The 11,631-nt window shown below is 48.3% G+C and overlaps 1 protein-coding gene across 4 annotated transcripts in view; it reads left to right on the plus strand.

Moving 5' to 3' along the window:
* The window catches only part of Arhgap28 (Rho GTPase activating protein 28), a 183,296-nt gene that overhangs the window by 111,616 nt on the left and 60,049 nt on the right, over positions 1-11,631 (plus strand). For all 4 annotated transcript variants that reach the window (XM_004635831.2, XM_023720358.1, XM_023720359.1 and 1 more), the window contains one exon: positions 3,499-3,591. In XM_004635831.2, the coding sequence (XP_004635888.2) occupies positions 3,499-3,591 (93 nt within the window). The remainder of the gene's footprint in view (positions 1-3,498; positions 3,592-11,631) is intronic.

Raw genomic sequence — 11,631 nt, forward strand, 5'->3', positions numbered from 1 at the left:
GACTCAGCCCCCTGGGGTGACCACCTCTGCCTCACCCCCTGGTGGGAGCAGACACCATCCATAGGGAGAGCCTGGTGGGACACCCAGCCCCCTGCCTGGGCCACAGGCAGCAAGGCTGCAGGCTCTGTGCTCCTAAGGCGCCCAGCCCTCTCTAGCCTAGCGCTCACAGGAAGTGACGGGCTTGAATGGAGGATTCCACACATTGCCAGGGCATAGAAACCCACTCTTAGGTCCAAGCAGGAACTGTGTCAGTCCCAGACATGGAGGGAACCCCACCGACAGGTGCAGGGTTGGGGGAGGACACGCACCACTGTGTGTGCACTGCTGTGCCTAGCTAATGCCAGCCCCTGAGTAGAACATCTGGAAAGTGGGTTTGCACCAGCCCCAGGGACAGTAACTCACTGGTACTGACTGAGAGGTGTCAGGGCCATATCCTGCCTGTAGCCCTTAGTTGGAGGGAGTCCTTCAGGAGGATCCTGTGGCTCCTGGGCCCCGCTGAGGGGGGCTGCAGGGTGGTCCCCACATTCCTCCTCCCCATACCTTCCTGCCCACATTCCTCTGCCTGGGCTACCAGCTTCCCAAACCCACTGTAAGCTGCTGCAGGTCTCAGCACCTGCGCAGGATGCTCCGGAGGCCAGCTGGTGCCAAGCCCTCCAGCCGCACCCTGCGCTGCGTGCGCGGCAGAGCCTAGCCTGCGGCCAGGAGGGCCGCGCCTCACTCATGGTGGTACGCATGCGCTAACCTGCCCCAAGAGGGCACTATCGCCCTGCATGCGCTGAGTCGAGCTCGCGCAGCCTCCTCAGCAGCTCGGCCAGCCAGGGCAGGGGTCTCTTGTCTTGGGCTCACGGGTGACAGGGAGCTGCCCAGTGTCCGAGGAGGACGGGACACACATCACCAGCTCAGGGGAGGATCTCGGTGTAGGCGCGCCAGGCCCTCCCTCCCTGAACCCTAATTGCCTTTTCAGAAAACACACAGACCTTATGTTTACAGTATGAAAATACGAGGCCGTAAATCTGCTTCTTTCCGAAATTTGCGGATATGAGGCCGTTTACTTTTTATACTCTACTTTCATGTTTATGTGTCTGGAAGCTTTTTAGGGTTTTCTTTATTGCCGAGACCTGAAATGTCGTCAGGGTGTAAAATTATTTCCCCCCACCTCCCCACCATTGTCAGCTCGTTTTTTTCTTTCTGAAAGTGATTCCTCTCACTTTTTTTTGTTTTGTTTTGTTTTGTTTTGTTTTGTTTTGTTTTGGTACGGGGGTCTCGCTAAGCGCGGACTCACGGTGATCCTTCTATCTCAGCCTCCTCAGCGCTGGGATTACAGGCGTGTGCCGCCAGGCCCGGTCTTGGTGGCTGGCATGGCCCAGGGCTGGCAAGCATGCTACCGGGAATCGCACCCGAGTCTTTGCACTCGCCAGGCAGACGCCTAGACCTGCTAGATGAATTCACACGTATTTTGAGTTGCCTGTTGCCTTTCCCGTGTCTGTCTGTCCTGTATGCTAAGAGCTTCGGGCTCGGTCACCTTGCAGACCCCTAATTCTGATTTTTGCCACAAAGGATTACAGTTTAGCTACCGTTAGGTTTGGATTCAGCTTTTTAAAATTTAATTTAGATTTTTAACCCTACAGTTCCTTCACCAGAACGCCTCGATTTCCCCTGATTTTCCTTCTTTCTCAGTTTCTGATTTATGGCTACAACAGCCACTCTGATCTCTGCAGTTACGACCTGGTTGCAGCCTCTCTTTTGTCCTCTTCTGCCAGCGCGTGCACCACCACCGTGCTCTTATACCAGTGCTGGCTTTCCCCAGGGGCTGCCAGCCTTAGATGACTGATGTGCACTCACTGGCGGATTGAATGGATTCACCAGCAATGCCACCTTTGCCACTGTGTAGCTGTTTCCCCGAAGGATTCCTTCTTGAATGAGAGGGCTGGGCTGACTGTGAGGCACGCTGTGTGAATAGGGGTTAAGAATGCACACGAACATGCATGTGGACAATTTTGGGCCATTTGTGTTGCTGTAAAAATCCACAGACTCAGTAGGCTGACGTATTTCTCACAGTTCTGGAGGTCTGGATGATGGATACTGAGGAGACAGGCAGGCAGCTGGTGAGAGCTCCTCATTTGGGGAATTCTGGAAATCTTATGGTGGAAGATGGTCCAACCCACACTTCTTGAGGGACCCCTTCAAACCACAAAGCAACGCCCCACCTTCCACCCCGAGAGGGCAGAGGGACCTCACTTCGGCCACCTCCCCAGCTGATGCTTGCCCCATATTCCTCATCCATGTCTTCTCCTGAGTTGCAGTGCAGTCTGTCGCAAGGTCTGTTGGGGTGCCCGGCCTGGCAGCTGCCTGGAACCTTGCCCAAGATCTTGCCCGAGAAGGTGGCATTCCCGGGGCCTCTCCCAGCTCAGGCATGGCTCCTGCCCACTGTTCTGCACTCCGGGCCTGCAGCAGGTCTTCAGGGCCCGAATGCAGGTGACACTGAGTGACTGACAGCTGTGCGGGCGCGGCCCTCCTCCATGGAGATGATCGGCGGCTGTGCTGTCCTGTGGTCTCTCCTTTCCTGGACAGCTGTGTCACCGTGCTGTCCTTAGGCTGCGGAGGCGTCTGCCATCCTCAGACAGCCATTTTCCAGGGGTCCTAGTGACTTCTCATCTGTCCTAGGCATGGTGTTGGCTCCAGTGCCACTGGGGGGCCGCTTCCTTACCACATCTTCACACCGAGTGATGGGCCGTCTTCAGCTCAGTCCAGGGTGTCCTTCTGAGCAATATTTCAGCTTAAAAATAGATGCGCTTTGCTCTTATTGGCATAATATATAAACTTAGCGGGAAAGTTTGAAAAATCCAGAGAAACAAGAAAAAGACTAGGTCTCGTGGCAGTTCATGATTTCAGTAATACCCAGTGTGTTCAATTTTTCAAAACAATCGCTGCACTTGTGAAATGCCCTGCTTGCTTCTGTTCTGCGGGAAGTGTGTTTAGTACCAGCACTACTGACTCCTAGAGCTGAAGCTCCGGGATCACAGTTCAAAGTCTCCAAACATCCCTCTGCGGAGCAAAAGCCAGAGCTTTCTCGGTATTCGGTGAATGGGAAGAATATTGCATTTGGTCCTAGTTCTTCATGAAGTAATCAGTCTGATGTGTTTCCAGTTTGCTGATTGGAAAATATGTATTCTTACTGTGAATGTATGAGCAAAAATACTTTCATAAAGGAGCTCTGCTTTTAAAATGGCTTGAAGAGAAGCCGCATCAGTGGACAGCTGCGGGCCTACGTTTCTTACAAAAGCAGCCTGTGAGGCCAAGCCTGTTCCCTGCATGGCACTGTGAGGGTCAGCATGGCTGTGGAGGGACCAGATGCGTCACTGCCGGTGACCGGCAGCCAAGAGCCTCGTGCAGCTGCACAGCCACCCGCAGGTGGACGCACATCCCAGCAGAATGGAGCACACGGTCACAGGTACAGAGAGGTGTTTGCAATACAATGGCTTTTCTTTCTTTCACTAGCCGGATGCTTCTTGTGACAACCATACTACACAGATAGCTGGTACCCTGGAAGAAAAGCAGCTGCCAGAAGTCATCAAAGCAAGGGACCCAGTGGTAAGTGATGGAGGCAGGACTGTGGGTAGGGATGGAAGAAGCTGTTGGAGCAGAGACCGCATGCTCGTGAAAATGAGCAGAGTGGTGAGGAAGGTTGGACAACACGCTGCCAGGGTATCTGGATACCTTTATTCCATTTGTAAGGAAAATACTCTGCTTGAATGAACCTAACAAGTTCATCTACAAATAGCTGCATATTCTAGCTTCTAAAGTAAATACATTCTCGGGAACTGAACGACCACGTTAGTGTCTTTACTGATTTTTTTACAAAATTCTTTTAGGAGTGTTGGCTCCGACAAGTCGCAGGTCTGCCTGCTGCCCCAGGGATCCTTGAATGTGCTGCCCATCTGTGCCGCGGGACATCCTTCACTCGTGGTGGCAGGGCTTCAGCTCGTGTCCAGTCCTGCACTTACTTCCACTAGGCCCTTCTAGCTGAAAGCCTGCGCCAGGCATGGGCGCCATGACTGCAGGAGAGGAAGGCTGCGCTAGCTATAGCCCAGCCGGTGCCTCTGCTGCCTGAGTTCCTACTTGTGGACCTGTCCTGAGCGGTCTTTTCTCTTCTTAGGTAGAACGTGTGTCGTATATTTTCCATCCTCCTATTTCCTTTCCTAACTTCCTCCCAAATAGAAAAAAGAAAGCTGGCCAATTCCAGTAGGTTCTCTGTTCCCTGATGAGGTTGCCCTGGGGAGAAATTTTACTGGGAAGGGTCCTTCGGGGGTGGAGCTCAGGTGTGGCTCCCATCCAGGTCATTTTCCCTCAGAGTTTGGAGGAGGTGGCAGGAGTCATGTTCAGAATCCTCTGCATTTGCTTTCATCCTTAGTGGAGTTCAGTGGATTTTAGAAAAGAATCCACAGTATTTCCAGAGTCTCTGACCACCCCTTGCCTAAGGGCTGCCGCTGATTCTTCCCACATTTTCCTGTGTCTCGTTGCTACTAACAGACTTTTCGGGTAAAGAGCCTTGGTTAGCTAGTTTAACTCCCTCTTTGCTCCCAGACTACAATTGCTCTTGTTGACAAAAATAATATCAAAGCTCCTTCTTTGGATACTAAATATTCCATAGACACTTAGCAGAACAAATGGCTTCCCTCTCTATGAGTTTTGAACTATCAAAATCATGCTAGAACTTTTCTTGCCTTTTACAATGGTGTTATGGTTTGTCTAGTTGTCGCCCCAAAGTCTCATACAGTCATGGGGCAGGGACTTCTGGGGTTGAGATTAACTCATGATCCATTGGGATTATGGATGTACTTCCCCCACCCTGGGGCAGACAGCCTGAACGCAATTCAAGGAAGACTTGCTCTCTGTTGCCACTGTTGCTGCTCCTCCTCCATTTGTTCTTGCTCTTTGTCGGCACCATGGGCTGCTGCTCTCTGCCCTGTGCCACTCTGCCTTTAGTATGAACTAAAACGTCCAGTAACTATGAGCTGAATCAAACTTTCCTTTCTTCATTTTGGGTGTCAGTATTTGTCCCAGCAATGATCAAAGAGTAACTGAGGGGGCCTGCCGGTTAGCTCAGTTATTTAAGCGCCTGCTCATGCAAACTCAGTCAGGTGCAGGATACTGCCGTTCGATCCCCAGCTCTACCTGCCTTACCAGACCCGCCCTTGAGGCAGCCTGAGCCAGCCAAAAAAGAATCCTTCTCAACTTTGGGACCGCCCAAATAGCTCAGCAGATTAAAGCACCTGCAAGCAGGCACGGGGTTAGGAGTTTGATCCCCAGGCCAACTGTGCTGGCCCCGCCCCTGGGGCATGCTGAGATGGCAGTTGAGACTGGGCATGGTGGTGCACACCTGTAATCCCAACTTTTGGGAAGCTGTATACAGGCAGATCACTACGAGTTTGATCTAGTAGTGAGACCCTGAACACCCTGTAGACCTTTCCCTAAAATACAAAAAAAAAAAAAAAAAAAAGGAGAGAGAGAGAGAGAAGAGTGAGATAAATGAGTGAAAGAGTTGGACAGATACTTCTCCAAACAAGACATGTGGGCGGCAAGCCATCTGAGGAGACATGCCAGTAGCACGAATGACCGGGGAGATGAAGGGAAGGAAGCTCCATGGGGCTCCCCCACCCCCGTGGAGTGGCGAGCAGGACTCCTAGGCTAACCCAGCAGAGCCAGGGACCGGAGCAGCTGGCACCATGACACTGGGCATGCAGCTGGGATGGGCCACTTGGGAAGCTATTGGACAGCTCCTTAAAACACTGCGGATGTGCCCTCGCCGTAGGCTCCCGCGCTGCACCAGCAGGAAATGCACAGCCTTGTGGAGCCTGTCCCCGGCTCTCCATAGCAGCGCTGTTTCTAACAGCCCCAGACTGAAAACCACCTCCTGTCCTTGTGCAGGAAAGGAACAGAGGAGGGGAGTGCATGCTATAGAGCAGCGCCGAGCCCACAGTAGGGATCGGAGCAGTAAGCCCCGGAAAGGAGCCAGACCAAGAAACTCAGTGAGTGGCGGAAGAAGTGGGCAGCTCTGGAGTGACAGAAAGACCGTGATTTTCTGAGGCTCTGGGGTGACTGAGGAGGGGAGGGAAGGACACACCCCAAGGGACATGGGACATTTTAGGTATTGCTGGCTTTGCTCATTATCATGACTGTGGTAAACGTCCCCTTGTCACTGCATGCTTTAAATATTGCAGCTTCACAGGCAGGTAGCGACATGTGGGCTGTATCTCGATAAACATGGAGAAAGAAGTCCATATAAAGTTGTGCCGTTTCATCAGTTGCCAGCATATTTATTTTGCAGTAATTTGCTTGCAGTAGAAGAAAAGCCACTCGCATTTCTCCTCCTGCCCAGTCAGGGCACCTGTCGTTCCCTCTGCAGTCAGCAGGGACCTGGCTACCCATCACTTTTTATTTAGACAAAAGAAGATGTTGTCCTTATGTTCAGCTGACATAAATGAAATACTGAGTGGAGATGTTAGCTTATTGAAAAAGCAAAGTGATCAATCTAGTTTATTTCCAGTGTCTTCAGTGAAAATCAAATAGCTACCCTTGCTATTGATTCATAACTCACTGCAAAATACAATCACACCATCTGCCAAGAATCCTCACTTACATCTGTGTTTGCTTTCAATGAAAGAAAGTCTAAGGAACCGTGACTTAAACAAGTAGGAGTTTGCTTTAACCACAAGACAAGAAACCGGTGGTGGGTTTTTTTGGCGGAACCGGGAATTGAACTCAGGCCCTTGCACTTGCCAGGCAAGCGCTTATTCTACTGAGCCATCTCCCTGGCCCTAAATCATTTATTTATTTGTTTATTTGGTACAGGGTCTCACTATGCTGTAGTGATCCTTCTATCTCAGCCTTTCCAGTGCCAATACAGTGCCAGTACAGGCATGCACCAGGATGCCTGGTTTTGGTGACCAGCATGGCGCGCCTGGGCTTCAGGGACCGGCACAGCGTGTGGTACCAGGGATTGAACCCAGGTTCTTATGCTTGCCAGGCAGGTACTTAGACCACTGAGCTATCTCTCCTGAAGAAACCGGTGATGGGCCAGCCGGCTGGAGCACCCGCAGAGCGACGAGGCCGCAGCCTCCGTGGCACGGCCCTGGGCCGTGGCCTCCCCTGCGCCACCTGCATGCAGCCCGCTGCCGGCAGTGCCACTGCGCCGGGGACCTTGCAGACACCTGTGCCACCGGGCTGTTTTTAAGGCGCAGCCTCACTTTCCTGCAAACCTGCACAGTGCAGTTTCTCATATGCTTCACTGACAGGCTGCGGAGGCCACCCCCAGCGTAGGGCCTTTGTATGTCTATCTTCTATCTTTCCTTATTTTAGTTGCCAGAACCTCTTTCCTCTACAAAAAATCCTGTCAAAGTTTCTTGTTTATGCTCTGCACAAGTTTCTGAATTTTATGACGTTTGAGTTTGGGCCTGGAATTCGGAGCTTGCCCGTGGATTGGCCCACGCTTCCTCCATGCTTGCCAGCGTGCTGCAGGTTCCTCCTGTCGGTTTCCACACACCTTCTTCTGTTAGGTCTTGAATTATCTTTCTTCCTGTTTCTTGTGTCCCTTCTGCACACATTAAACAGTTACTTTAATTGGCTCTAATTGCCTGCTGCTGTTTCCTACTTGTCCTCCCCTGAGGTTGGCTTGCCCCGTGTCCTGGCTTTTTTCAACCTTACGTTCCAGATCAGTTATGTTTACCTCCCTCGTGATTGTGTTATCGTTTAGCGGGTCTCCATCTTTCTGTCAGTTTGGGCTCGCACGGTCCCCTTTCCTGAGAGCAGCTTCTGTCTTCCCGCTTAGCCGTCCTCACAGCGCCCGTTGTTCCCATTTCTGATGTGAAGCACAGGTCTGTCTTCCCACCTTTCTGAAGGTAAGAATGAAACTTTTTCAGAAACCCAACTATTACTAAATTGAGGCTGATTTGCATCCTCCTTTCTTTTTTGAAATTCTTTACTTTTTCTGAAAAAATACAACCATTTCATAATCCTGTAAGCAGAGAGTAACTACAGTTATTAGTGTATCATTAATCTTCAGAGTAGTTACTCAGACTGCAAGGCATGAATCAAAAGGAAGAGGAAAGGGATAATAACACTAATCTTTCCTTGCAAAGTAATAAAGTAAACTAGTAGCACAAATGAAACCAAATAGCACATATATTGAAATACTTCTAAAACAGCAGAAGTTGGGAAAGTATTTGTGCTTCTCCCTGTTTCCTCTTTATCTCTCTTCTATTTTCTCATTTCTCATGAGAAACCCCTTGATATTTAAGTGTGTGTCTAACCTAGTGGACTTTACTATGTTCTCAATTTGCATCCATTTATCTACAAATACCTCAAGGCTTTCTTTGGTCGTGGCAGTGTAGTACTCCATAGTGCATAAATGTTACATTTTCCTTATTCCTTCACCTGTTGATGGAGTTAAACAGTGTTTCTAAGACGTGGCTACGCGAACTGCACCGCTCTAAACATGCCACATGGGTCAGATTATGAGCAAACAGCTGCTCGGAGCCTGCCGCCCTCTCTCTCCAACTCAGTAAAGGATAAGTTCACAGGTAAATCCAAAGTGGCTGAATTCTGTGTTTTCAAAAAGTGGGGTATGAGGAGGAGCCACAAAAGTAGATTGTTATATACATCCTGTGTGGAGGGTATTGCCAGCAAAACCTCGGTCTTCCGGGGTGAGCTACATGGAAAAATAACACACACCAAGTAAACGTTTTTTGGTATATTCAGTACTAAGTGGGTATAAATAATGTTTTATAAATATTTAGTGTAATTTTCTACATGCAAATATTTTGTGTGGGGAGCACGTTTGCTTCTGGCACGTGCAGCAAAACATGATGCATGAGTGACATGGCTGCCCCCGTGGTGGGCGCCAGCTGGTCCGGAAGCCACACGTGTCCCTCTGTGTGGCAGCAGATGGGAGAAAACCACTCTGACCACAAGAGTGGACCTTTGAGCTGTTTTCTGTCCAACTTCCCAAGGTCCCCAAGCCCACCTTTCAGGACAGGGTGACAGTTCTGCCCCAAGACTCCTCCCACGGAAAGGTCCGCATGAGTCCTCCCATCAATGGTGTCTGCAGGGGACCTGCAGGCTCTGGGCCCCAGAGTGTCCCACACACCGTATTCATGGATTTGCTTAATTGATTTGCCTGGGAGATTGTGTTGTGTTTGCTCTGCCATTAAATAGGTGTGTTTTCCCCACAGCCCACATGGTTGGTTTTGTGTCCCGTAAGCAAGGAGCCAGTACCTCACCTGGTGGTGTGTGTGGTTTAGGCTCCGACCCACCGTCCCACTGTCACGGCTGCAGAGTCGTCCAGGCAGGCAGAGCCCCAGGCACCCTGCACTTCTGGATGTCCTGGCCTCCGCCCAGGGGAGTTCTTCATTTTATTTAGATAGAAGTTTTCCTGTGATTGTATTTCAGGACACTGTGCCCACCTAGGGAGGTGTTGATCCTACTTTGCCCCCATGTCCTTTTCTTACCTTTGTTCTTTCTTCGTTCTTCGTATTTTTGCCTTCTCCTGGAAGTTATTTTAGGTGAAGGTTTGTATTTTACCAAACCAATCCTACTTCCTTTACACCTAGAAATGCCTCCCAGTTGTGGGCCATAGAATTGTTTGCTGTGTTGTGAACTTTTAACATTTTTTTCCTAGAAAGGAAAGCATACATGTTTTGCTGCCATCCCTCATGGTGGGGCGCCTGGGGATCTGGCTCAGCGGTAGAGGGCTTGCTTAGCGAGCCCGAAGCCCTGGGCTCAGTCCTTGGCTTCAAAAACAAAAATAAACCTCCCCTAAAAAACAATTGAACCGAAACAATACAGTAAAATCAAAAAAGACTAAAAGCAAACAGGGCAACTGTAATGATTTGGGGCAGGATGGGGAAGCAGGTGATGGCTTGCTGTCTTGATTTAAATTTCTTGTGCTAGGTCTTTGGGTATATATGTTTCTCAAATGAAAAGATTTGTGTTCATTCCATAGAGGATTTACACCATCTGTAGAAAACCAAGACAATGTGGTCAAGCAAAGTGAAGGATGACAATTTTTGAAAGACAAACTATCAAATGTTTACATAAATATTATACATTCAATTTTGCAATAAATTTCCTTTATTGATCTGTTTTATGGGTGGAAAAAGAAGACAACTTGGTGGCAGGACTTTTAAACTGTGGTCACCACACACACATGCTCCCAGGTCTTGCTACAAATGGATGAACAAGTAATACAATATGACTGGTTCAACAATCGTTGATATGCTAAAATTTAAATCCCTATAGAATGTGAAATAAAATACAATAAAATAAAAAACAAGTACACATTTTTACACAGAAATTTAAAGATCTAACCATATACAGCATTGTAGCAGGACAGTCCTATGACTTTTTTTTTCTTGTCTCTTGTTTTCTCTTATTACCTTTTAAAAAAACCATTTATTTGAGAGAGAGTATAGCAGTAATTGATATGACATTAAAAGCAGTATGCATTTAGAAGGCCAGAATGACAGGCATTCCAAGCATGGCCCTAGTATTACACATTGCTGTCCTCAGTGCAGCTGCTAGTTCACAGGTATCAGCATATATAGTTAGTCAGGGTGAGAATCCTACCAATTAACTGCTACTTTCAAAAACCTGATGGAGATTCTCAGGACCATTGCTTTACCCATCTTGTGTATATAAATGTATGGTTTTTGCCCTCCCCTGTTTCCTTGCTTTTTTCTTTGCCCTCTCTTCATTGTTTAATACTTAAGCTCTCACTTTCCATTTAATTGTGTTACACCTTTCAATTTTTCTTTCTTCTTTTGAGTTCTTACACTAGGGAGATTATACGATCTTTATACATGTGGGTCTGGTTTATTTCACTTATGAGTATATCTTCAAGTTGTATCCACTTATATATGAAGGTTCCATGTTATGTCTAAGGCATTTGATATTCAGACAGATAGTGATTTTTTAAAATTTTTTGCAGAACCGGGGATTGAACTCAGACCCTTGCGCTTGCCAGGGAAGTGTTTATCCTACTGAGCCATCTCCCTAGATAGCAATATAAGCTCAAATGCCTATGTTAGAGGGCAATAATATCTTTAGAACTGGGTATTGAACTCACAACCTTGTACTTGCCAGGTAGTCACTGTGCCACTGAGCTATCTCTCCAGCCCTAATAATATCTTTAAAGAAGAGGAAAGAAAAATATTTTTTCTCTTCTGAAGGGCTAACAACTAAAGTTTGCAGACCAAAATATTGAGAAAAAGACGGGCTACAGGGATAGCCAATATTTTGGCCCTAGCCCTTCAAGGTCAGTGAGGACTCAGGACATAAGAGAACCTCTGCTGTGACATCCTGTAACTCAGTGGTGTCCCAAATTTTCTGTTCAAGATTATGAGGCCATAGAGGAAAATAATTGACGATGTAGAGTGTGCCTAAGGAGAGTCACCTAGAGAGAAAACATTCTCTCAGGCTTTCACAGAGAGAAAATTGGTCAAGCAATGGCCGTGACTCATCCAGACGGTTGACACTGACAGAAGATCTACAAGGTGCTGTACATGGTTTCAGGGTAAATCCTAAGGGGATTTGAATGACTTTGTCAGATGTAAAAGTTGTATTTTTTTGTTATAT

Source organism: Octodon degus, unplaced genomic scaffold (assembly GCF_000260255.1).
Source record: "Octodon degus isolate 3935 unplaced genomic scaffold, OctDeg1.0 scaffold00075, whole genome shotgun sequence".
Taxonomy (NCBI): Eukaryota; Metazoa; Chordata; class Mammalia; order Rodentia; family Octodontidae; genus Octodon; species Octodon degus.